Below are 26,926 nucleotides of genomic sequence, written 5' to 3'. Positions count from 1 at the left end.
TAGCAGAAGCGCTCAGGATTAAAACAATCCACGTGCTACCTTTATGGGGTACTTTTGGTAGAAGAGTAAATATGAGCCTTAACAGCACAGTGGGAGTGCTGGATTGAAACAAACAAGATGCTTTTGGCTTCACCCACATTATCCTGGTGACAAACCCCTCCTAGTAATGGCTGAGAACCTGTTTAACGCTTGGTTGTTAAGATACCCGCTAATGTTGGGCTCTAGTGAGTTAACATTTGCACATACCAGACAGGATGTTAACATGAGGTTGGCAGATGACCTACTCCCACTCCTACATTAAAGGCTTAGGAGGTTTTGAAGATGTGCAAATCAAGGTGGGTTATGGATGATTCACTCCGTTCAACATCAGCGGGGAAGAGGCCAAGGCCATCAGTCAGATCTGAGATAAGGGAAATATTTTGGTCTAATTGTCTATTTTTGTAGGGCTTATGCTTTGTTCCAAAAATATATAGGTAAGAACCAGGATATATATATATTTTAAAATCAAATAAACATACTGGTAAAGCTTTTTTTTTTTTCAATTTAGAAGATATCATTAAAAAATTTTTTTTCTTTTCTTTTTTTTTTTTTACATCTTTATTGGAGTATAATTGCTTTACAATGGTGTGTTAGTTTCTGCTTTATAACAAAGTGAATCAGTTATACATATACATATGTTCCCATATCTCTTCCCTCTTGCGTCTCCCTCCCTCCCACCCTCCCTATCCCACCCCTCTAGGTGGTCACAAAGCACCGAGCTGATACTGGTAAAGCTTTTAATTGCTTCTCTACCCACTGGAATCAGAACTTCTTCATTAAAGTGAAATTTTAATATGGGGGTGTGTGGAAAGGGCATTTGAAAGGGACAGAATCGTGAAAAGTCTACTGCCTGGTACTATTAAAATGAATACTTCCCATTCATTGATGCTCTACAAGGGAAGAAGAAGAAAATGTAACAGCAGTTTGAGACCCTACCATATATTGCACAATACTAGGTTCTTTCACATACTTTATTCCACTGATTCCTCACAACCTGAGAGATGGGTATTTTTATCCCCATTTTACAAATGAGGAAAGCTAGACCTAACAGGTCAAACTTTTTTTTTTTTTTTTTGCCCAAGACATGCAGCTTGTGGGATCTTAGTTTCCCAACCAGGGATCGAACCTGGGCCCTCGGAAGTGAAAGTGCAGAGTCCTAACCAGTGGATCACCGGGAAATTCCCCAAACTATTTTCTAAAATTCACATACTTGGTAAGAAATACAATCTACTAAGCCAATGCTTCTCCAGATGTGGTCTACAAATTGTTATTGGTATGCAAGATTTGATCAAATCGAACAGTGAAGTTAAACATAGCAATTTTTGCCTCTACAAGTTTACTCATTCACTTGCAGATGCTTAAAATTTCCTTGGAGTGGTCCTATTTGTATTTAAACATGTCTATCAGAAAATATGTCCAATAGATACAGTTTGCTCATCCTAGAGATATGTTCTAACTTTTCCAGAAAAACAGCAGTTTAGCATTTTCTTCTCCCCCTGAAATTGCTTGTACAATAGAGGCTGGGGCATAACAGCAAATGTATATGGAGTTTATTTTGCTAAGTCATTTATATTTATCAAGCTTATCATTAATTTTGGAATTGACAATATGCTTGTCAATAACTCTGGGTGACCAAATATTGCCATATATATATATATATATATATATATATATATATATATGGATTTTAAAAGGGAAATTTCCAATATAGTCAAGAGTTATATGAGGAACTATTCATGGGAAAATAACTTCTCAAAACAAATTAGCAATGTTAAGAAATTTTTAAGAAAAAATTTCCAAAGCTAGAGATTTTTCACACAGGAATTAGGCCTCCATGTGTCTATTGGACCAAGTACAGAGCACAAGGGGATCATTTGGTGAATGATCCCACCTTTAAGTATAACCCATTTTTCATGTTTATATATTAAAAAAAAAACACTGAAAATCATACTCTTTGCAGAGACATAAATGGGTGTATATTTTGTAAACCTACCGTTTTTCAGCAATTCAGTTTAATATGATGTTAATAATTACCATATAAGTAAACTTCTTGATGGTAATTCAATTCACTTCCATTTCTTTTTTTATTGTTTCCTCTACTTCAACCTTTTCTTTTGTTAAGTCTTAATATCTTGCCCAAATATAATTAAAATAAAGTAACACTAAAAGCATTTTAACTGCCAATGAGTAATGAAACTTGTGAAAACTTGCAGGTACAAAGGAGTGCATGAGAAAAATGAATATGCATTCAGACACATAATTGTTTCCCAACAGGTTTGTTCAAGTTCACAATTATAAAAACTGAAAACAGAACTTTAAAAAGTTAGTTGTAAAAATGTCTATTTTAAGTGTCTTTCTAGGAGCTTGTTCAGTTAGAATAGTTTTAAACACTGATCATGACATTCTTTACCCATTGCTGTGCAAAATTCTACTGTAGCAGACATCTTCTGCAAAATGCCCAAGAAGAAATATTATCCTTTTAATAACTCTTTATTATGAAGATAGAAAGTTTAAAGACTCTGGAAATACAGATATAAAGGCTCTATGTTTCAGAAATCATCTGGGTATACTACACATACATGAGATTAATGCATTTTAGAAAATTTCTCTCTTCACATATGTGTGAATTTAAAAATATAATCATGTATTAGAAAGCACATACATGTATATACATGTTAATTTAAATATATTTAAGTTAATTATGCTGAACATATTGAGGGACAGGAAAAGATGTAAAAGTGGATAGTCTCAGACTTCAAGAAAATATTAGCAGATACTTACAATATGCAAAAGTTTTAACACGTCCACAAACCTGTAAAAAACAGCAATGAGACATGTTTTAAATGAGTCAATGGGGAAACAAATAGTCTTCTGAATTGGAAACTGGATACCTACACTTTCTCTGAGCTCATGATCTCCTTGGCAATATGATGGACTTTACTTTTCATTCCAGTATCTTCACCCTGTGATAAGAGTGCATTAAGAAAACATGAACTCATAAAAGGATAATGAAGATCAGCTTGGAGCTAGTTAGACGTACACTCAAGCTCTGATACTTATAGGTTTCAATTAGAACACATTTCATACTATATAATGTCTCAGATGGCAAACGTGGAGGTTTAGATGTGGTTATTAAACCATGATACACGATTTGCTGAGAGCAATCGGTAATCCTCACCATCATCAACAATGGACTGATAGACTGCCCCAGGAGCCCCAGAGCCCTGGTAGGGCATACTGTCAATGGTTCAAAACTGAAGCCACATTCTGCAGCCACTGAAACCTACAGATATCACATGATGTGAGTTCCTGGGGTGCACACAAGTAATTTAAGATTAGGAAAGGTTCAATAGGCATGTATAAGAGCACTTCACCCTTAGTAAAGCCACTCTAAATCAGGCAACTTAAGTGCCATCTGAAAAGGGCTCTTCACAATCTATACCACACACATGCCAATATTATAGCCACAGGCACTCTCAACTTACTTAAAATCCCTTTTAGAAATATGCTCTTACAGTCAAGGCAGTTTTATTCTAAAGAGCTGAAAAGAATTTATTTTAATATGTATCGTATGGTGTGAAAACTAAAAGCTCTAGCAGGGACAAAATATGTTACACCTTTGAAAAAAAGAGAGGTGATTATGAATGAGGTCTCAATATTTATGCGAGATTATTGTTGTAGCTGTTTTCATTTAAATACTGACAGAGCTGGCTTTGACTCCAGGGCAGTAGAGGAAAGGAGAAGAGTTTCTCTCCATTTCTCTTCTGGTGAAAGATCTGAACACTACGTTTACAGAGTGAAGGGCAAGAGAGTAAACAAGGAACAAGCAGTCATAAAATTTCAGGTATTACATGTAAGGTGAAAATTATGACTGCTGCCATTAGAAGGAAAGTGCACTGATGTTTCTGTGGAAGAAATGTCAGATCTGGTTTTAGAAAGAGGCCTCTACATTCATGCTGGCATTGGCAGTACCAGGACCCCGTTATTTTGTGCTGCACAGAGTGCAGAGTTGGACAAGGCAATGTCACAATAAGGGTAAAAAGTGACCATGACAGTCCAGTAGCCAGTCACTAATAAAATGACAGGAAAAAATAATGGTGGTGACTAATTCTTATTTATTTATTTAGGAAGTGAACTCTCAGATTATCTCAAAGTTTTACCCAATGTTTAAGTCTCTAAAAATAATAATAGTAACAGTGTGAAATAGTCTTCTTTTCTAAACTGAAATCATGGCTAGGATGCTAGCACATCTGCTTACCTGAGCATCAAGAAAAGGACTATCTTATTTCTTTTTTTTTCTTTTTTTGGTATCCATTTGCTTCCTCACACTGTCAGTCTCTCCCCCATGCCCACCAGGATAGAACAGTGCTGCGTGTGGTGGCCACGGGGGTGGCCCGCTCAGACAGCCCGTCAAGGGAACCTGCTGCAGGGAGCCAGGCCGACCGAGAGCCTCTAGCTGCTGCACATTCAGAGTCACCACAGCAAGAACATCAGGCCACGAGTCCCGCAGGCTGCCCCCAGCAAGGATGACCAGGAAAGGGTACTAGAGCCAGGCCCCCCTGCCTGATGCAGACCCCTCAGCAGCCTGATCAAGACTTTCTCAGAACTGCCTTGGCCTGAGGTTGCTCTCCCCCCAGTCCCTCCTCCCCTCTCTCCTAGCACAGGCCCCACCTGCATAGAAGTCAAAGGCTTTTCCTTCCACTCCTGCTCCCTCCTTCCCTCCCTCCCTCCCTCTTTCCCCTCAGAGGCAACTGCCCCAGTAAGTCTCCTGCAAGTCCTGCTGCTGGTCTAACCTTCTTGGCATCTATGCCTAGGACACTGTAGGCAGTCAACAGGTACTGCGTGAACGAACAAACCTCTAGAAAGAGTGAGGCTGTGGAAAGTACATGAACTTTAAGTTCAAGGATACAAGTTCCTGCTCTGCCATGCGTTATTTGTAACCTTAGGAAAGTTTCTGAGACCTGAGCCACAGCTTCATCATCTGTAAAATGAAGATAACACCACCTCTGGCAAGGGTTGTCAGGAGGATTAAACAAAATAGTTTACCTAAGTTCCCTAACAAAAGGTCTCATTAACAACTGTGAGCTCATTCTGCTCCTACCATTTAATGGAGCTACTTCTAAGAATCCTTCACCTTTCCCCTTCACCAAACTAAATACAGCCCCAAATAATCCTATACACCCACTAGTGAACCCCTTGTTCAATTGAGCCAAACTGATGAATAAACTTTATTTTCATTCTTGACTTGCCTATGAGAGGCTTAGTGTTTATTTTACTAGATTTTAGAAAGTGAAATCTCATTAGAGATAGGTATCTTAATACTCTGAAACTTAAGCTATTTCCCTAAAGCTTTAAGTAAAACATGCTTTAAAACAAACACACCAATATAAAATCTGAAACTGCAGTTCAGTACCAACTTCTTATGCCTGAGATTTTTAGAGCCCCTTTAAAACAATTTTTAGGGGGACTTCGCTGGTGGTCCAGTGGTTAAGAATCCACCTTCCAATGCAGGGGACATGGGTTCCATCCCTGGTGGGAACTAAGATCCCACATGGCGCAGGGCAACTAAGCCCCAGCACCGCAACTAGAAAGCCCAGCTCGTGCCTCAACTACAGAGCCCCATGTGCTCTGGAGCTTGCACACGATGAGAGAGGAGCCCTCGCACCGCAAGGAAAGATCCCACGTGCCACAGCTAAGACCTGACACAGCCAAAAATAAATAAATAAATAAAAATTTTTTTAGGACTTCCCTGGCAGTCCAGCGGTTAAGACTCTGCGCTTCCATTACAGGGGACACAGGATCCATCCCTGGTCAGGAGCTAAGATCCCACATGCTGTGTGGCCTGGCTCAGCCAGAAAAAAAAAAAAAAAAAAAAAATTTTTTTAAGTTTGTAGCCTTCTGGATTATGGTGTTTTCCAAGAAGATACAGCACACAGTGACTTTGTGTAGATTTCAATGTAGCAGTTTTGAGAAAAAGACTTAAGCATGATAATGTATGCACTTGAATATGCATCCTATTGTAAAAAGCCTCCAGGCGGATAAACTAAATTATTAGTGGTAGTCACTCACAGCGGGGGGGCAGGATTAGGAGGTGTGAGGATGAGGGAATCTTTTGTATGCTTCAGTTTTTACAGGATTGGCTACATAAGTTGCAGGTTTGATGCAAAGTGAAAGGTAGGCATCTTGTTCAAAATTATTAAGAATATCGAGATTGTGACAGTCGAGCGTCAAAGGAAGTGAGGGCCCTGTGTGGTACAGGTTGCTGGCTCGTGGCGCTGCCCCCAAGCCTTTGTAATTTTTATTAACCTAATTTTTTTCTTTTTCTTTTTTTTTTTGTGGTATGCGGGCCTCTCACTGTTGTGGCCTCCCCCGTTGCGGAGCACAGGCTCCGGACGCGCAGGCTCCGGACGCGCAGGCTCAGCGGCCATGGCTCACGGGCCCAGCCGCTCCGCGGCATATGGGATCCTCCCAGACCGGGGCGCGAACCCGTATCCCCTGCATCGGCAGGCGGACTCTCAACCACTGCGCCACCAGGGAGGCCCTAACCTAATTTTTTATTGAGGTATAGTTGACTTACAATACTATATTAGCTTCAGGTGTACAACATAGTGATTCAAAATTTTTATAGATTATACTCATTTTTTTTTTTTTCGGTACGCGGGCCTCTCACTGCTGTGGCCTCTCCCATTGCAGAGCACAGGCTCTGGACGCGCAGGCTCAGTGGCCGTGGCTCACGGGCCCAGACGCTCCGCGGCATGTGGGATCCTCCCGGACCGGGGCACGAACCCGTGTCCCCTGCATCGGCAGGCGGACTCTCAACCACTGCACCACCAGGGAAGCCCCGATTATACTCAATTTAAAGGAATTATAACATATTGGCTATATCCCCTGTGCTGTGCAATATATCCTTGTAGCTTATTTATTTTGTACATAGTAGTTTGTGCCTCTTAATCCGCTACCCCTATCTTGCCTTACTTCATTATCTGCAAAGAAAATTGTTTTTACCTGCTTCCAGAATTTCAGTGTCAGAACCAATGTATAAAAATAGATGCAGTTTAATGAAAGGATGCTCAACATCACTAATCATTAGAGATAATGAAAGGATGCTCAACATCACTAATCATTAGAGAAATGCAAATCAAAACTACAATGAGGTATCACCTCACACTGGTCAGAATGGCCATCATCATAAAATCTACAAACAATAAATGCTGGAGAAGGTGTGGAGAAAAGGGAACCCTTTTGCACTGTTGGTGGGAATGTAAATTGATACAGCCACTATGGAGAACAGTATGGAGGTTCCTTAAAAAACGAAGAATAGAACTACCATATGACCCAGCAATCCCACTACTGGGCATATACCCTGAGAAAACCATAATTCAAAAAGAGTCATGTACCACAATGTTCACTGCAGCTCTATTTACAATAGTCAGGACACAGAAGCAACCTAAGTGTCCATCAACAGATGAATGGATAAAGAAGATGTGGCACATATATACAATGGAATATTACTCAGCCGTAAAAAGAAATGAAATTGAGTTGTTTGTAGTGAGGTGGATGGACCTAGAGCCTGTCATACAGAGTGCAGTAAGGAATAAAGATGCAGACGTAAAGAATGGACTTGAGGACACGGGGAGGGGGAAGGGTAAACTGGGATGAAGTGAGAGAGTGGCATGGACATATATACACTACCAAATGTAAAACAGATAGCTAGTGGGAAGCAGCCACATAGCACAGGGAGATCAGCTCAGTGCTCTGTGTCCACCTAGAGGGGTGGGATAGGGAGGGTGGGAGGGAGATGCAAGAGGGAGGAGAAATAGGGATATATGCATATGTATAAGCTGGTTCACTTTGTTATACAGCAGATACTAACACATCATTGTAAAGCAATTATACTCCAATAAAGATGTTAAGAAAAAGTTATTATTAAAAAGAAATAGATGCAGTTTAACAATGAATGAAGCTCTTCTGAAAATTAGTTTAATGATTTTTTAAAGTATGTCTGTTTATGTTCTGTATACATTAAAACACTTATATTAACCTAAAGCATTGGTGACATTTAAATGAGTAAATAGGAAGAGGATTCCTTAAGGTTTTACACCATGTTAAAATTTAGGTTTTTTAAATTATAATCATTTCTATTCTCATAAGAAGTCACACAGATATAGATATAAGAAATATAAGAACTTTATTTTTAGATTTCTTTTTTTAGTGTATCGAAAACCACTGAATCGAACATGGTAGTAGAAGTCCTGGAAGTGAAGGAGATGAAACACAAGGAATATATAAAGTGAGAATTGGACCAAGAGCAGAATCCCAAAGAACACCCATTTAAAACAGGGATTTGCCAAGCTTCAAAGTTGATTATTAGCAGAGTTGGGACGAGAACACAGATTTCCCAATATCTCACCCAGAAATTCTATTACACACTGAATCTCTCTTCATTATCTGCTGCTAATCATGGCATGTCCCTACAAACATTCACTGCTAAACATATACCCATGTATATCTCCTCTCCTCTCCCCTCCAGATTTTTACAAATCCAAACATTCTGCAATACTTGGTTTAAATCTTTTTATGAAACAAATTATTATATATAACATTAAAGTTCCCCTCCTTCTCCAGGAGTAAACACTAACGTCACAGTGTGCATTTGTTGCTTCCATGTTTTCATATTTTACTACAGAAGAATTTACATACAATATCAAGAAATCCTAAACCTCCATCAGAATATAAGTATTGTCATCCAAAAAATATTCAAAGTAAGCTATGAAATCAACTACTTACAAAAATAATCTTTTTTTTTTTTTTTTGGCCGTGCCGCGCGTCATGCGGGATCTTAGTTTCTTGACCAAGGATTGAACCTGTGCCCCTGCATTGGAAGCACGCAGTCTTAACCACTCGAACGCCAGGGAAGTCCCCAAAAATAATCTTTAAAGAACAATCAGTTATTAATTCAGAGTGAGTAATAGTCTGGTCTAATTAGCCCTGCTACTTGACTTTAGCTCCCAAACTCTATTTTTTAAAGGGACAATTAGATAGATGAATTTGACCCCTATCCCCCATTCATTCCTCTTTTCTAAGACAGGTTGTTGAATGATTGCTACTAACAGGTTGGATAAGTTCTGCTCAACTGAACAACTCCATTCACTTACCTTTTAAACGACATGTAGATAACATTCCTCAGGAAGCAGTCCTAAGCACAGCCTCATCTTAAAGACCATGTATCAGTCATGCATTAATAACCATGGCTATGTATGCCATACACGTATACACACACAGATAACTGTTATTTTGAAAAATATTTTAGCAAATCAATGCTTTCTAACTTTTTTTTTTTTTTTTTGCGGTACGCGGGCCTCTCACTGTTGTGGCCTCTCCCGCTGTGGAGCACAGGCTCCGGATGCGCAGGCTCAGCGGCCATGGCTCACGGGCCCAGCTGCTCCGCGGCATGTGGGATCTTCCGGGACCAGGGCACAAACCCGTGCCCCCTGTATCGGCAGGCGGACTCTCAACCACTGCGCCACCAGGGAAGCCCCTTTCTAACTATTATAATGATTTCTCTATGTCGTCTGTAGCTAGGAAGGAAGTTTAAGATTTGTAAAATACAGTATGTCTTTTAAAAATTAGAAAGCCAGAAGAAATGCATTAAAAATTAAAAACAGAAACCTAAACCACAGAAAGAACTGAAGCCTTGGTACTGCACGCTCCATTTTCAAATGCTGTGAGGTCCCTTAAAGGTCAAGAGGAGGTTTTATTACTAGCTTTAAATAAATCTAGGCACACTACAGGTGCTGAAACATTTAATAAGTAGAACCACTTAAAATGTGTATCAGCTCTATACAAAATTTTCAAGTAGATGTACTTTATTTTTGGCATCTACCTTTTATTTCCTTTCCTCTTTTTATCACTCTCCCCTTGTTAAGACTCTATTCTGAACCTTTTTCTTTCCCCCCTCTTCAGGACCTTGCTCTGCTGGGCCCTGGGTTAAAGAGAACTGTGCAGAGTGACTCTATAATAATGTTATCCCTAGGCAGATATTATAGCAGGGGACAACAATACTTTAACTTAGGAGAACAACTATGGTGGGCCTGACATTCCTCATCTGTAAAATTAGAGTGCTGAACTTTCAACCTTAAAATTCTGATATTTAAACATTAAATATCTCAGATCTCAGGGGTTGCATGGCAAGTCAGTGAGACGAAGGGTGACAGTGATTCAGAGGCAGCACTGGGAGTGGTGACTATAACGTATGTGTTTCTTTTCTAGAAGCTGAGATTATAAAGTTTGGGGAAAAAATGGTAGGTACTGGCATAAAGACAGATGTGTAGATCAACAGGAAAAAAACTGAGAGAAGTAAACCCTTAAATATGGTCAATGGATTTTTTTTAACTTCTTTTTTTAATGTATTTATTTATTTATTTGGTTGCCCCGGGTCTTAGTTGTGGCTTGCAGGCTCCTTAGTTGTGGCATGTGAACTCTTAGTTGTGGCATGCATGTGAGATCTAGTTCCCCAACCAGGGATCAAACCTGGGCCCCCTGCATTGGAAGCACGGAGTCTTAACCAGTGCGCCACCAGGGAAGTCCCTGGTCAATGGATTTTTGACAAAGTTGTCAAGGCAATTCAATGGAAAGACAGTTGGGGTTTTTTTCTTTATTTTCAACAAATGGTTGCAAATTGCTGGAACAACTGGATATCTACAAGCAAAAAGATTAATTTATACTCTACCTGACACCATATACAAAAATTAACTGAAAATTTATCATAGAGTTAAATAACCTAAAGTTATAAAGTTATAAAGCTTCTAGAAGAAAATCTTTGTGACTTTGGTTTAGGCTAACAGTTTTTAGATACAACACCAAAAGCATGGTCCATAAAAAAAATATATTGATAGACTGAACGTCATACGTTAAAATTTTTTATGCTTCAAAAGACACCATAAAGAAAATAAAAAGATATGCCATAGGTGAGAAAAAATACTTGCAAATCATGAATTTTGTATCCAGAATACATTAAAAATTCTTATAATTCAATAAAACTCTGTTAAAAATGGGTAAAAGAGGTGAATAGACATTTCACTAAAGAAGGTATAAGAAGAGCCAATAAGTATTATGAAAGATGTTTAACATAATTAGTCATCAGGGAAATGCATTAAAACCACAATGAGATATCACTTCATACCCACAGAATGGCATAATCAGAATTCAGAAAATAGCAAGTATTGGTGAGGATATGGAGAAACTGGAACCTTATGGTAGCCCTTACTCACATATTGTGATTTAGGGTTTCAGCTGTCTCCTAATATCACTGAAGGCAGAGTTTACATTTCTTATCCTCCTTGTTATTCTGAGATCATTCCCAAAAGGAAGAATGTACCATTTTTACTCCATCATTTAAAAATCTGACGTTAGTAATTCAATATCCATAATTTGATAGCAAGGTTAGTAGTAGAAAACAGCTCCACCGTCAGCTAATTCATTGCTCTACAGCTGTCTGAAAACATTACTGGTCACTAAAACCACCAGGCAGCTCTTAAATTTCAGATTCCTAGGTAACTGTCTTGGAAATTCTCATTTCATAGTTCTGAAACGGGGCATGAAAGTAGATGTTAGAAGAGGAGATTAAAGATAAATAAGAAATAGCTCCAGCCTTCAAGAAGTGAACAAGGGATCAAACCATATATACAAATAACTATACATAAGGACAACTATGAAATGTGCTGATATCTTGAAGGAGGGAAGGATCATAATCAGGGAGTGGTGTAATCATAATCAGGAAAAGATTCATAAAGAATAACGCATTTTAGGGGCAGGACAGGAATAAAGACGCAGATGTAGAGAATGGACTTGAGGACACGAGGAGGGGGAAGGGTAAGCTGGGACTAAGAGAGAGTGGCATGGCCTTATATACACTACCAAATGTAAAACAGATAGCTAGTGGGAAGCAGCCACCTAGCACAGGGAGATCGGCTTTGTGCTTTGTGTCCACCTAGAGGGGTGGGATAGGGAGGGTGGGAGGGAGAAGCAAGAGGCAGGAGATATGGGGATATATGTATATGTATAGCTGACTCCCTTTGTTATAAAGCAGAAACTAACACACCACTGTAAAGCATTATACTCCAATAAAGATGTTAAAAAAAAAAAAGAATAAAGCATTTGATGGCCTTCAGTCACTCGTTGCTACGTACTGTATATACCTACTGGCCAAAGCCAGAAACCTGGACTCTACTTTCTTCTCCACACTCTATGATCACAATTATCAAGCCCTGTTGATTTGTGCTTCTGAATATTTTATTAATCCTTTCCTCTCCTTCCATATTGCCTCCTTATATTTCTTGCCTACATTACTGCAGTAACCTAGGAAGTGGTTTCCTTGCTCTAGATGTACCCCACTGTAACCCATTCTCTCCACTGCCACCAGAGTACTAGTTCTAAAATGCAAATATGATCACATTAGTTCTCAGGTTGAGCTACATTAGCAGCTCCCTATCACCTATGGGCAACAAAGACTGAACTTTCTTTGCTCTGTGTTTAGAAGACACTCCACAATGTGTCTCGTTATCTTCACTAGTTTCATTCCTACTCCTCCACACTGTGAATTCAGCCAAATTGCAACCACGTTGCAACTCCAAGTGTGCTCTGCCCTTACATGTCTGTCCTTCTGCTTCAACATCCCTCCTCACCACCTCCTCCTCTCCCAAAGATTTCTGCTTGTCATATCTCAACTCATCCTTTAAGGTGACAGGCACTCAAAGGATTCCTCCTTTATGAAGGCTGCCTTGATATGCTCTCCCTACCATCCCCAAATGACAAGATTATTCCTTTTTTTTTTTTTTAATTTTTTTTGGCCGCACCGCTCAGCACGTGGGATCTTAGTTCCCCAACCAGGGATTGAACCCGCGCCCCTTGCAGTGGAAGTGCAGAGTCTTTAACTGCTGGACTGCCAGGGAAGTCCCAAGATTATTCTCTTATTAGTGGAGAATTTTTAGGGCTTAACCCAGTGGATTGTGTTTATTTGCTGACACGTCTGAATTCTCTCTCTAGTCTGTGATCTTATTCACCCTTGCCCCCTTCTGTGCAGGGCGCAGCGCCTGGTTCACTATGCACTTCAGATGCCTGAAAAAGCAAGTGTACAAGGGTGGCTGCCACCTTCTCAGAATCTAAGACCAGAGCACATGGCTTTTGAATATGTGTTGAGTAACATGAATATGTAAACTGAAACAAACAAAAAGCTCATTATAGCTACTTCATCATGTAAAAGAGTAGGGTGTTGGACTAGACGATTAAGGCCTTTTGCAATTCTAAAATTCTAGGAGTCTGTGTATTCAATTATCTACTTCACCTTTCAAAGTAGGAAGACTATAGAGCTAAAGAGGGACAGTAACTATCAGAAAATGATTCAGTGGATTACAATAATTTTCAAAATAGAAAGTCAAAGATAACCAAAAACCAAAACAAAATAAAAAGCTCTATATTAACTTCAACTTGTAAGAACAATGATTCTGACCCAAGTCAAACAATGATGTAAAACTGCGAGAGAGAGGCCTTATTTGGTATCTTAACTTTTCAGTTAATGAAAGTCCTCACTTAAATTACAACGCATTTCAAAGGAGACTGCCTGTTAAATAAATGCATCTACCCAAAGTATACAGTCATGGAAGCTGAAACATGGACCACAAATGAAATTACTTTGTCAAGGCCATAAAATAATTCAAACAAATTCCAAAACAGAACCTTTGCTCTGAAATCCATGTTCCGATCTCCTGATAACAGCCTAGACCCAGCTTTGTAAATTCTTAACTCTGTTCTCCTCTTTTCATATTTGTTCACTACAAGTAAAATTCAGTGAAATTTATCCATTACTTTTAAACAGAATTCATAAAAGGCCTCTGCTATATTACTCAAGAGTTCTACTAAAAAGCAAAAAACTGAACAACCAGATCTGCCTGAGAAACATCTCCTTATCATTAAATTATCCCCAAAATGAGGTGACACATAATTAACTTCTAAAAAACAATATTCTCTTAGGTTTTCGCATCTCTTTGTGAGTGTATATATCAGATGAGCTATTTTACAAAGAAAATTTGGGGGTAAAAACGGCAGGGAAGTCAATATTTAGGAGGGGTGAACAGTGGTGAATATTCTAACCACAATGAAGCAGAATGAACAGATCTCATTTTTAAACAATCATTTATTAAGCACTGAAAGTAAAGACCAAAAAATATAAAACTAAAAACTTGGAGGAAAGAAAAACAAATTAGCATGGCTATTCACCCCCACCCCAAACATGTTCCATCAACATGTCAGATTCTGGGGACTTCCCTGGTGGTCCAGCGGCTAAGACTCCGTGCTCCCAATGCAGGGGGCCCGAGTTCGATTCCTGGTCAGAGAACTAGATCCTGCATGCCGCAACTAGGAGCCCACATGCCGCAACAAAAGATCCCGCAGGGTGCAACTAAAAGATCCCACGCGCCACAACTGAAGTTCCCGCATGCCTCAACTAAAGATCCTGCGTGCTGCAACTAAGACCCAGCGCAGCCAAATAAATAAATAACTATTTAAAAACAAACAAACAAAAAAAATCATTCAGATTCTGGGACCTATACCAAGTTATTAGCAGAGACAGATTTAGGTTAAAAACCTCACTTCAGGAGGTTCCAAGGCAAGTTACTTAACCTGTTTTTAAAACTCCTTTTCTTCATGTGAAAAGGAGAAAAACAGTACATATGTTATATCTATATCCTAGGATGATTTTGAAGATTAAATGTAATAACCTGCACATAGATAAGCACAGACACACAGGTGTGGTGCAGGGGTAATTTTCTTCCTTTTATGGTGGTACTTTTATGTTTCCAGGAATAACCTTTTGAACATCAGCTTGCTTTTCCTTCACAAAGTTAAGACAAGAGCACAGCAGCACATGTTCTTTCTTTTCTCCTCCTACTAAGACCGAGTCTGGCACTTTCATGAGGGAATGTTACTGGCATCTAGACACATATCAGTGATATGCCCATTATATATGTCCATGGACTATGGTACCTGTTATGGTTTGAATTACGTCCCTCCAAAATAAATGTTCAAGTCCTAACCCCCAGGACCTCAGAATGTGAACTTATTTGGAAACAGGGTTGTTTCAGATGTAATCAGTAAGTTAAAATGAGGTCATATTGGACTATGGTGGGCACCTAATCTAATCTGATTGTTGTCCTTATAAGAAGAGAAGACACAGACACACACACATGAAGGGAGCACACCATGTGACTGAAGTGCTGTAGCTATAAGCCAAGGAACTCCAAGGATTGCCGGCAAACCACAAGGAAGAGGAAAGAAAAGATTCTCCCTTAAGGTTTCAGAGAGAGCAAGGCCTTGCCGACATGTTGATTTTGGAATTCTGACCTCCAGAACTGTTAAACAATAAATTTCTGTTTTCAAGCCACTCGGTTTGTGGTAGTTTGTGACGACTTCCCTAGGAAACTAATACAACCTACCACAAACACAACTATAGAAGTATATTATATGTGTTTATTTATTTATTTATTTATTTAATATATTTATTTTTGACTGCTTTAGGTCTTTGTTGCTGTGCAAGGGCTTTCTCTAGCTGCGGCGAGTGGGGGCTACTCTTGGTTGTGGTGTGCAGGCTTCTCGTTGCGGTGGCTTCTCTTATTGCGGAGCACGGGCTCTAGGGTGCACGGGCTTCAGTAGTTGTGGCACGCAGGCTCAGTAGTTGTGGCTCGTGGGCTCTAAAGCGCAGGCTCAGTAGTTGTGGTGCATGGGCTTAGTTGCTCCGCGGCATGTGGGATCTTCCCACACCAGGGCTCGAACCCGTGTCCCCTGCATTGGCAGGCAGATTCTTAACCACTGTGCCACCAGGGAAGCCCTATACATGTTTAATGTGCATAAACTTTCTTGACTTACGAAGTGTTTTGGCAACTATTATCCTGTTTGAGCCTCAGAACAACATTACTGTCCCATTGTATAAACTGAGAAATTGAAAATCAAAGAAGTTATAAAAGAAGATCTCTTCCTATGCTTCTACACCAAAGACTTCTTCTTTTAGAAACTGCTATCACCTTCTTTCCTTGAGTTATTAGTTGGTTAAAGCCACATTTGTGGCCCATCCTGGGCTGATGTACATAGGACTACATGATATGCATGACTCTGTACTAATCTTCCACTTAGCACTATCATTTCCCCTTTATCAGAATTTTTAATTTTCTTTAACACCTTTATTGAGATATAATTTGCATTCCATACAATATATTTTTGCACTTTTAAAATGTATAATTCAATGGTTTTTAATATATTCAGGATTGTACAACCATCACTGCAATCTAACTTTAGAACATTTAGAACAGGGATTTTATGCCTATCATGTTAATAAATATTACTTCTGAGTGTCCTGAGAGGCCAACAAACACAAAAGTAGAAATATTTAAATACCAACAACATACTTGTTTATCTTCCAGCAGGTCAGGCTCCCCTTTACTAGAAGCAGAGCTGACATTGTCTTCATCAGAACTGCTGATGACTTCCTCTTCATCTGAAGGAAGGTCACTAAGATGAAGGTCCAGATCATTGTGTCCCTCCTGGGATGCTCCAGAACTGCTGCAATAGAGAGCATCTCATTAGTCACCTTTGAGAACAAGGAATGCTACCAAAAACAAACTGTGTGATATAAGCAAGGCACATCTAAGGGATTTGGAGGGATAAAAAGAGTCAGATCAACAAAACTCTCCCTTCCCTTTCCCTATCTCAGTTGTCCAAAACCCAAATTACTTTTGGGTTTAAAATGGATCATCTTGAAAAACATGCATTTTTACAAAAAAACCAGTGAATGTAACATAAAAGAAGCAGACTCAAAGATACAGAGAACAAACTAGTGGTTACTAGTGGCAGGGGGCAGGTACAACATATTGGGTATAAAATAGACTCAAATGTATTACACAACATGGGGAATATAGCCAAATGTTTTGTAGTAACTGTAGATGGAAAGTGACCTTTAAAAATTACATAAATTTTAAAAATAAAAAAAACCCAACATGTATTTCTGTGATAGGAAGGTGGGTAAGGAGCAAGTTTCCCAGCTGCACCCATCCTATCCCTTAACTCTAGACAATCAGGTCTCTACTAGCACAAACCAAAAAGCCTCACAGGAGGTGAGCTGGGTTACCAACCATGTTCATGTTCCAACATTAGAAGAGGTGCTGCTTCTTTGGGCCTCAGTGGTTTGCTTTTGTTTTTTTTTTTAAAAGCAAGTAACAAATCTACAAGGACTGGGAGGTGATGATGATGATCATAATGTACTATTGTGGACATGTGCCCACCTCTCTGGTTATCACCAATTGCCTTTCATGTAACCACATCACAAGACATGGGAAGGAATGAGATGGGCACAAATTCTCCAGCTTACTCCAGACCTGCTAAATCAGAAACCCTAGAGGTGCAGGGCCCCCAAGGGATACAGGCTAAAGTTTCAAAACCCCTGTACCAGGCCATTTACCAACTGCTTCTTGCCAGCCTGTCATCAACAACATTTCTCAGATCTAACATTTTTTAGATCTCTCGAATCTAAAAGCCACTGTTGCAGTCCAACCTGTGGGGGGAAATTCCATAGGAAAGTTCCCAAGAAAGGCAACAGAAATAATTCTTTCTAGCTTTAGTTGTAAAGAGTCAGGAACAAATTGCCTGTAGCAACTGCTTTCCTGTCTGCAGTCAACAAGAATACCTGCAGAGGACTTCCCTGGTGTCACCATGGTTAATAATCTGCCTGCCAATGCAGGGGACACAGGTTTGAGCCCTGGGCCGGGAAGATCCCATATGCTGCGGAGCAACGAAGCCCATGTGCCACAGCTACTGAGCCCACGTGCCACAACTGCTGAAGCCCATGCGCCTAGAACCCGTGCTCCATAACAAGAGAAGCCACGACAATAAGAAGCCCGCACACTGCAACAAAGAGTAGCCCCCGCTCGCCGCAACTAGAGAAAGCCCGTTCACAGCAACAAAGACCCAATGCAGCCAAAAATAAATAAATAAAGAATACCTGCAGAATAGAAGAGTCAGAAAAAGATCCACAGAAAATCGTCAGGGGAAATACTCAGGCAGAATAAAGAGACAGTTGCATTTCACTCTAGCAGGTTCCTTCCTCAGGGCATGGGCAGGTCACTCAACTGCCAAGCTTCCTACAAGTTATGAGAATTTCAACTGGGAATCTTAAAAGCTGAAGATAAATTTTCTTCCAGTTCCTGATTACACATTGTAGGATACAGACTTGCCTCAGAAGCCATTCCTGGAGCCTGACAGTTACACAAACTAGTTGGATGGAGGCAGAATGCCAAAAGGAACACTTCCTTCTGCTAAAGATGGGGTTTCCTATTACTCAGTGGCTGGGGACCTCAGGGAATCATATCACAGCCTCAATTAGGTGGGTGCATATCTTATCATAGCTCCCCATGACATGGAGAAGACTCACCCCTGGGGTGGGGTGGGGGGGTGGGGAACAGAAGCTTTCTAGTCAAATCACTGGCAAGATTCATTTGTCTCTGGGTGCCGGGATAGGAGCCCCACCCAGCTGGGAAATTAGTTGATTTAGATGACTGACAGTAAGTGAGTTAGGATGTACAGACTGCAGGATCCATCCATATAAATAGAAGAAAATATACCTTCAACCTGTTTTTATCTTAATTCTTTATCTCTTCAACTCTAAAGAGATACTCTGAAACTCTGCTACTCAAAACATATTCAATCTATTAGCAGCTTCAGCATCACCAGGAAGCTTTTTAGAAAAATAAAACCTCAGTCCCTGCCCCACCCCACTGAATCAGAATCTGGTTGTAACAAAACCCCAGTAATTTGATTTTTTGGATCAGCCCATCTGTGAGCTCTTTTGGACTCAACAGTATAAAAATTTCGAATAATCAGTAATAGGGCTGTGGTACCTGTGAGGAAATGTAGGTTTATTTTGTCTAAAGAGCGCTGAGAGGTGTTTCCTGGATCAACATTCAGAGAGCTATTAAGAAGATAGTAACCAGTTAGTTGCCACATCTATTTAGGAATATAAATGTTTACAAAAGTTAACAGTTAAGAACAAGGGGACAAATAAATAAATAAATAAGCTTTAAATATTAAAAACATGGCTCAAAACATGCCGCCATAAAACTTTGGGAGATTTTAGTTCTGAAAATTGCTTACCTACAGAAAACCTTCCCTGACTGCCCGCTTCCTATCACAAATTAGTTTACCTGGCTTTTCTCAATCCTACGTGATCTTACTCCGTGGTATATTTGTTTCTCTCATGAAAATGTGAACTCCCAAGAACAAGGCAATTCTCTTTTTCAGTTGAATCCCCAGCATACTACTTGATATGTAATAGGCACTCAACAAATTTTTACTGAATGAACAAAATGATATTAGAAACCAATGTGTATTAAATTTCAGAACTTCCATTAGTATATATGGTAGTGGTGATCACAAAGAAAGGTTTGGGGGGGAATACTGGAAAAACTGTATGGTTTAAAGGAGAAGGGACATCTGGACATCATAATCAATGGTGTAGAAGTGGGAATGTTGGTATTCACAAAACAAACAAAAAAAACATTTTGGCTACAAGTGGAATCTCCTGTAAGGAATTAACGGAAAACAAGCTTGGAGAAGACGACAGGTGCCAGGTTGTCAAGGAGCATGAACAATAGCTAAGGAGTTTATACTCATCTTGTAGGCCTTCAACGAGGAGACTCAAATCTTCCAGTAGACCTCAAAGATTTCCTTACTATACCTCCAAGCTTGTCACTACCATACTTCTTTCTTGTTAGTGCCAACAGAGATAAAAAGGGCACCTCCTCGGTCAGTCAAGCTGTGTAAGCACAGCACCTTCCACCCCACCCCCACCAACCAGAGGAAAGGACATCCTTGTTTATTAGCATCAGTGAGATCACCTTGATGATCTCACAGCTTAAGTGGAAGCTAAAGGAGCTCCCCACATACCTGAATGGTAAACAGTAGAAACCAATTATGATTTCTGAAGCTTAGGAGGCAGGAAAGTGAGTGCAGCAAAATGGGGTTTTAAGAGTATTAATCTTGTAACCCAAAACCAATGAACTAAGGGTGAAATGGAGGTAGGCACAGTGACAGAAATGGAGGAAGATCTAGGAGTTAATTTCAATAGTGCAGGCAGCCTGCGCCAGGGTGGCTACATCAGGAATTGAGAGGAAGGGTTGTATGTAAGAAGAAAAATCACCAGAGCTAGGGTAAAGAGGAGGGGGAGAAACTTGAGTCTTCCTTCGAGGTTTCGTGAACAGTCACCAGCAAAATGAGGCTGACATCAATCGAAACAGAAATATGTCAACAAAGGATCTGATTTTAAAGGAAAGATAATGGGGTCAGCAACAAAATCAGGAAAGACGGTACCTAGTATCCACATACACGTTCACCTCTAAATGATTAAACAGAAAAAACCTGTTGATTAATCTATTTTCCCATATAACCGTGAACCGTTTTCAAAGCCATCTAATAATTTTAGATTCCTGATGATGAAACATGGATTCCTTACCTATGCTGCTCCTCCATTCCTTACACTTCCTTCCCACTGTCAGAAGATAAATCCTAATACAGTCTACTTTTAGGGTTAAAGGAACAGGACATAGTGTTTCCTCCACACTTTCCTGCCTAGTTATTACATAATTTGATAAATGAAGTAGAGGACAGTAAGCTGCAACAACAACCAGAAAGAGCCAAAACTGGGCTCTCCTTCCCCAGCCCATCCTTTCCAAGTCAGATTTGCTTCTAACAGGGAAGAAGCCTGGTTTCCAGAAAATAATTTCTTTTTTCCAAGTACACGGGGATAAAAACAGAGACAAGTAAAGCCAGAAGTAAATTTCTACTCATTAGGCAACTGTTCCTTCAATTCCACGTGCCAAGGATCCTTGCATTTGGAGTGATGATTATTTACTGCCATCACGTTTTTTAAAAAATTACTTATGTTATTTTCTTTTTCAAAAGATTTAATTTTATTTATTTTGGGCTGCATTGGGTCTTCTCTGCCGCACACGGGCTTTCTCTAGTTGCAGTGAGAGGGGGCTACTCTTCGTTGCGGTGCACGGGCCTCTCACTGCGGTGTCTTCTCTTGTTGCAGAGCACGGGTTCTAGGCGCGCGGGCTTTAGTACTTGCGGCACATGGGCTCAGTAGTTGTGGCATGCAGGCTTAGCTGCTCTGTGGCATGTGGGATCTTCCCAGACCAGGGATCGAACCAATGTCCCCCGCACTGCCAGGCCGATTCCCAACCACTGCGCCACCAGGGAAGTCCCCAAAATTACTTATGTTATTTTCTGTATATAAACAGCACATCTTATACTGGAAGTACATCAAATTTCTCTTTCAGGTAAGATGTCACATCAAGGATGATCTCATTTTCAAAAGAAACTGTCTTTTAAAAAATAATTAATCCATTTCCTCGAAGAGTTTTTAGGAACATAAAACCTGCACAGTGCCAAGCCAGGCATAAAAGTTGCCAGGGTTCACCACGGAAACATCCTTGTGAAACTCTATTAAATTAAAGAGTCCAGCAAGGGGAGGAAAGAGGCCAAGGATGGCACAAAAAGGAAAAGGGGAGCAAAGTTAACTGAAGAATGCGCTCAAAGCACTGAAGCCTGTTCTCAGTTGTTGACAAATCCAGTTATCTTTTTCCTCTCTGCCTGTGATTTTATTCTGAACCCCATAAACAAAGAATACTCCATGTACTTCCTCCCAAATGTGAAGAAAGAAGTTCATTCCAGTATTCTCACCTTCAAAGTGTCTTTCTCATTTCCAAGTCACAACATATAAACCTAAACTTCTGTCATCTCTCTCCACCTCTTCTTTCTACTCCTGGACCAAACTGAACAGAACCTGCTAGTCCTCAGGATGTCAAAATTCTTTGGCAAATGCTGTCTCATTATGACTTGGTGATTACGTGTTTCCTTTGGCTGCTTTCATATTTATCACAGAATGAGTGGGAAAAACTACCAAGGAAAACTTGAAGGATGAACAACACTCCATGGAAAAGTTAGCAAAAAAACTTAAAAATAAGTTATGTATTATAATATGCCAAGTATATGAAATAGGTTTACAATTTTCACTGGAAAATTGTTTCTATTTAGTTTCCCCAGAAAACTTTTTACTCTTTTACTTCAATTCCCTTATGGAACTGCAGATTCCAGTGTCAGGTTGAAAACCATGCATCAAATCAACAAAAAACAATTTAAAAACCATTCCTGGGCCTCCCTGGTGGCGCAGTGGTTGAGAGTCCGCCTGCCGATGCAGGGGATACGGGTTCGTGCCCCGATCTGGGAGGATCCCATATGCCGCGGAGCGGCTGGGCCCGTGAGCCGTGGCCGCTGGGCCTGCGCATCCGGAGCCTGAGCCTGCGCATCCGGAGCCTGTGCTCCGCAACGGGGGAGGCCACAACAGTGAGAGGCCCGCATACCACAAAAAGAAAAAAAAAAAAAAAAAAAAAAAAAAACTTAAAAATAAGTTATGTATTATAATATGCCAAGTATATGAAATAGGTTTACAATTTTCACTGGAAAATTGTTTCTATTTAGTTTCCCCAGAAAACTTTTTACTCTTTTACTTCAATTCCCTTATGGAACTGCAGATTCCAGTGTCAGGTTGAAAATCATGCATCAAATCAACAAAAAACCATTTAAAAACCATTCCTGGGCCTCCCTGGTGGCGCAGTGGTTGAGAGTCCGCCTGCCGATGCAGGGGATACGGGTTCGTGCCCCGATCTGGGAGGATCCCATATGCCGCGGAGCGGCTGGGCCCGTGAGCCATGGCCGCTGGGCCTGCGCATCCGGAGCCTGTGCTCCGCAATGGGAGAGGCCACAGCAGTGAGAGGCCCGCATACCGCAAAAAGGAAAAAAAAAAAAAAAAAAAAAAACCATTCCTCTTCTTATTTTCAGGTCCTCTTCTCAATTATGCAGTACATGTGGAATTTTCTCTACCCCCTACTCACATGATTTTCCTGGGAACTACCCCTAAAATAAGCAAGTTTTCTCTCTACTTCTTTCAGGAAACATGGCACAACTTGGGAATCAGCCCTACACAGGCATTTTCATCCTCTAATAAAGCAAGACTCATATATTCGTGTCATGTTTTTATGTTTTCCAAATGCAGGATCTTGCATAATTATTACTATTAATTTTTAATTTATTTTTACTTTATTTATTTTATTCTTGGCTGCATTGGGTCTTCATTGCTGCACATGAGCTTTCCCTAGTTGTGGCGAGTGAGGACTACTTTTCTTTGCGGTGAGAGGGCTTCTCATCGCGGTGGCTTCTCTTGTTGTGGAGCACGGGCTCTAGGCGCATGGGCTTCAGTAGTTGTGGTACGTGGGCTCAGTAGTTGTGGCTCGCGGGCTCTAGAGCGCAGGCTCAGTTGTGGTGCACAGGCTTAGTTGTTCCGCGGCATGTGGGATCTTCCCGGACCAGGGCTCGAACCTGTGTCCCCTGCATTGGCAGGGGGATTCTTAACCACTGCGGCACAAGGGAAGCCTGCATAATTACTTTAAGTCCATGCAGAGCCAGGGTGACAGAACATAAAAGCCAAGAAATAACACAGAGTCTGAAACAAACTTATCTGACTTCAACAAAAATCAGGTTTATCAAGTGTGACCCTCTGCGCTGAGAGGTAAACCAAATCATCTGATAGGTCTTCTCCATTACTAACTACTTTGACTAAAAATAAACACTGATGCTTCCATAATATGTAAGACTATAGATGGCTGATGTTATGACAGCTGAAGAGCAGAAATCCTCACCCCCGCTTCCGCTCCACCCCCTCACCCCAGTATCTTAGAGTGCCTAAAGTTTAGGGCAAACTTTAATTTAAAAAATTAATGATTTTATTATCTTGATTTCAGTAAAAAAATATATATATAATTTAACGTATATTAACTTTTTGGAATTAAACATTTTGATTAATAACCACAGAATAGGGACTTCCCTGGCTGTCCAGTGGTTAAGACATTGCCTTCCACTGCAGGGTGTACAGGTTCGATCCCTGGTCAGGAAGCTAAGATCCCACATGCCCCACGGCCAAAAAACCAAAACATAAAACAGAAGCAATACTGTAACAAATTCAAAGACTTTTAAAAAAATGGTCCACACTAAAAAAAAAAAACAACCCCCCCCCCACACAATACAAATAAATAAAATCACTAAAATAAGGGATAGCACAGCAGGAATTTGTTACCAAAAAGAAGTGTAAAAACAAAAACAAAAACTTGCAGTGTAAAATGTACACAATTAGTGTTTTTACTCATTGGCTCATTAATTTTAGAGGTGTTAACCACCAAGCCTTTAAAACTAGCAAGTTGCAGTTCTATGGCTTCAAAAAAAAGAAAACACAGGGCGTCCCTGGTAGCGCAGTGGTTGAGAGTCTGCCTGCCGATGCAGGGGACACGGGTTCGTGTCCCGGTCCGGGAAGATCCCACGTGCTGCGGAGCGGCTGGGCCTGTGAGCCATGGTCACTGGGCCTGCGCATCCGGAGCCTGTGCTCCGCAACGGGAGAGGCCACAACAGTGAGAGGCCCACGTACCGCAAAAACAACAACAACAAAAAAAAGAAAACACAGAAAAATATCCAGTATTCCCTGAAATATAGACTAGAGGATTATTTTAAAACTGGCTTTGGAAAAAAAAAAAAAAAACAAATAAAAACAGCAACAACAACAGCAAAAAACCTGGCTTTGGGTGACTCTGTAGGAAGGAAAACCAGGCTTTAGTGATGAACTTTGAAAAACAGGCCTGCTTAATTTTACAGGGGCAACTTCTACCCTTATAAATACCATTACCATCCCCTTCCCCAGAAATGCATTTATTACTAGGATTCTTAAAATTGTACTCTACTGACAAAAACAAAATCAGGATAAGTACCTGAGGCTGCTATTTAAAATACAGTCATCGAGGAAAAACTCTGAAAACTGGTTAAAAAAACAAATGGAATTCAAAATTCCTTAAAGTAGAAGAGAACCTACCCAGATGTTCACATCCACTTTATGTAAGCAGATTTTAGAGTCAGTAAGGTTTAAGGACAAATAAGCAGTTTTAAAAGGAGTTTTCATCAATGGCCATTAATAGGAGACTGGTTAAATAAATTGGGCACATCCATACAATGAATTACTAAACAGCTGTTTAAAAATGAAATAGGTCTATGTACAATGATACAGGTTGCTCTCCAAGAATACTGCTAGATTAAAAAGAAGTCAAGGCACACAGCAGTGTGTATCCATCTGTGTAAAAAGGAAAAACACACATATATGTGTGCATGTGTGTATATACATATATATGTATGCATATAAAATGTAGACACACAGGCAGGCAAACACAAATATGCTGATAGATATCTCTAGAAAGAGTCAGAAGAAACTGATAACAATGGTTGCCTCTTAGACTATGGTCTGAGATAAGACAGAGACTTCATTATTTACCCTTTGGTGCTTTTACAATAAAAACATTTCTATTTACTTTTTCAAAGACAACACACACACACACACACACACACACATCCCACAAACTCAGAAACTTTGAAAAGTTTTATAAAAGATGGTTCAGAGCACCAACTCTTTAGAGATAGCTTATTTCTTCACAGGGAGATGAGAATTATATTTAGAAAAAAAAAGAAAGAAAGAAAGAAAAGGAAGTAAGGAAGAAAAAGAGAAACTCCTGTTCCTTCCTCCCCACACCCCAGGTTTAGATTTCTGCACTTTTTTTTTTTTTTTTTTTTGACCGTGCCACAGTGCTGTCAGGGTTGTAGGAGAATTCCTGGCCTGGATCTTAATTCCCCGACCAGGGATCGAACCCGTGTCCTCTGCAGTGGAAGCACAGAGTCTTAACCACTGGACCGCCAGGGAAGTCCCAGATGTCTGCACATATTCAAGATTGCCTTTATTTTTTCCCTTTTAACTACTTCTTATGTGGGAAAGTTACATAGACTATGCCTTCCCTTACAGCCTGTAGGGCCTTATTTAGGAAAGCCATTAGCATGAGTCTCTAGATAATAGGTAGGAGGACTGACCTTCTGGCTAGGCAGCTGACAGTTTTAAAAAGAGAAAAAGATGTTGTAAAGGGATTGTTCAACAGTCTGTAGGGGCCACAGAGTAACCACACAACTGTTGAGGAGACCACAGTAAACAGCACCATACTATTAGGCATCTCCCGCAGTGCTGTCTGGATTGTGGGAGAACTCTTGGCCTGTAAGGATCATGCCCTCCAGGGTTCCTGGTCCAATCTTAAGGACAAAGAAGGAGCCCAAGGCCAATCACAATCCAACAGACCCTCCTGCCCCTCAGGCTCAGCTGGGAGTGTCTGGTTAGAGCCTGAGCTGTTCCTAGCCACAGTGGAATAAATTGTTATAAACATGCCTACTGAAACAAGGACTGGCTAAAGTAAGTACCAAACATTTAATTACCAGCAATTTTGCTTTCTTAGGTGGGTTGAGGAATGATTCTTTAAAATGCTCTTCAAGAAATATAGATAAAGGGCTTCCCTGGTGGCGCAGTGGTTGAGAGTCCGCCTGCCAATGCAGGGGACGCAGGTTTGTGCCCCGGTCCGGGAAGATCCCATATGCCGCAGAGCGGCTGGGCCCGTGAGCCATGGCCGCTGAGCCTGCGCGTCCGGAGCCTGTGCTCCGCAAGGGGAGAGGCCACAACAGTGAGAGGCCCGCATACCGCCAAAAAAAAAAAAAAAAAAAAGAAATATAGATAGAAATTTGTAATACAAATAGAAAAGCATTCTACTGAGTTAAGAATTGCCTCCAAGTAAAATGGATAGCAGGTTCCCAATCCAGTTTTCTCATTGTGGCAAAGATGGTATTTATTTTGTTGAAAAATTTTAAAAATGTCTAAATAAAG

General features: G+C 40.3%; 1 protein-coding gene across 3 annotated transcripts in view; it reads right to left on the bottom strand.

The window, feature by feature from the left end:
* The window catches only part of FGD6 (FYVE, RhoGEF and PH domain containing 6), a 109,949-nt gene that overhangs the window by 53,027 nt on the left and 29,996 nt on the right, over positions 1-26,926 (bottom strand). Inside the window, exons 3-5 of one of the 3 annotated variants that reach the window (XM_060112218.1) lie at positions 16,494-16,647; positions 2,935-3,002; positions 2,821-2,851 (exon numbers count right to left, since the gene is read on the bottom strand). In XM_060112218.1, the coding sequence (XP_059968201.1) occupies positions 2,821-2,851; positions 2,935-3,002; positions 16,494-16,647 (253 nt within the window). The remainder of the gene's footprint in view (positions 1-2,820; positions 2,852-2,934; positions 3,003-16,493; positions 16,648-26,926) is intronic. The other 2 variants (XM_060112219.1, XM_060112220.1) reach the window with 2 other exon arrangements.

This window comes from Mesoplodon densirostris, chromosome 11 (genome assembly GCF_025265405.1).
Source record: "Mesoplodon densirostris isolate mMesDen1 chromosome 11, mMesDen1 primary haplotype, whole genome shotgun sequence".
Classification (NCBI taxonomy): domain Eukaryota; kingdom Metazoa; phylum Chordata; class Mammalia; order Artiodactyla; family Ziphiidae; genus Mesoplodon; species Mesoplodon densirostris.
This window is presented reverse-complemented; position numbering and strand designations above follow the sequence as displayed.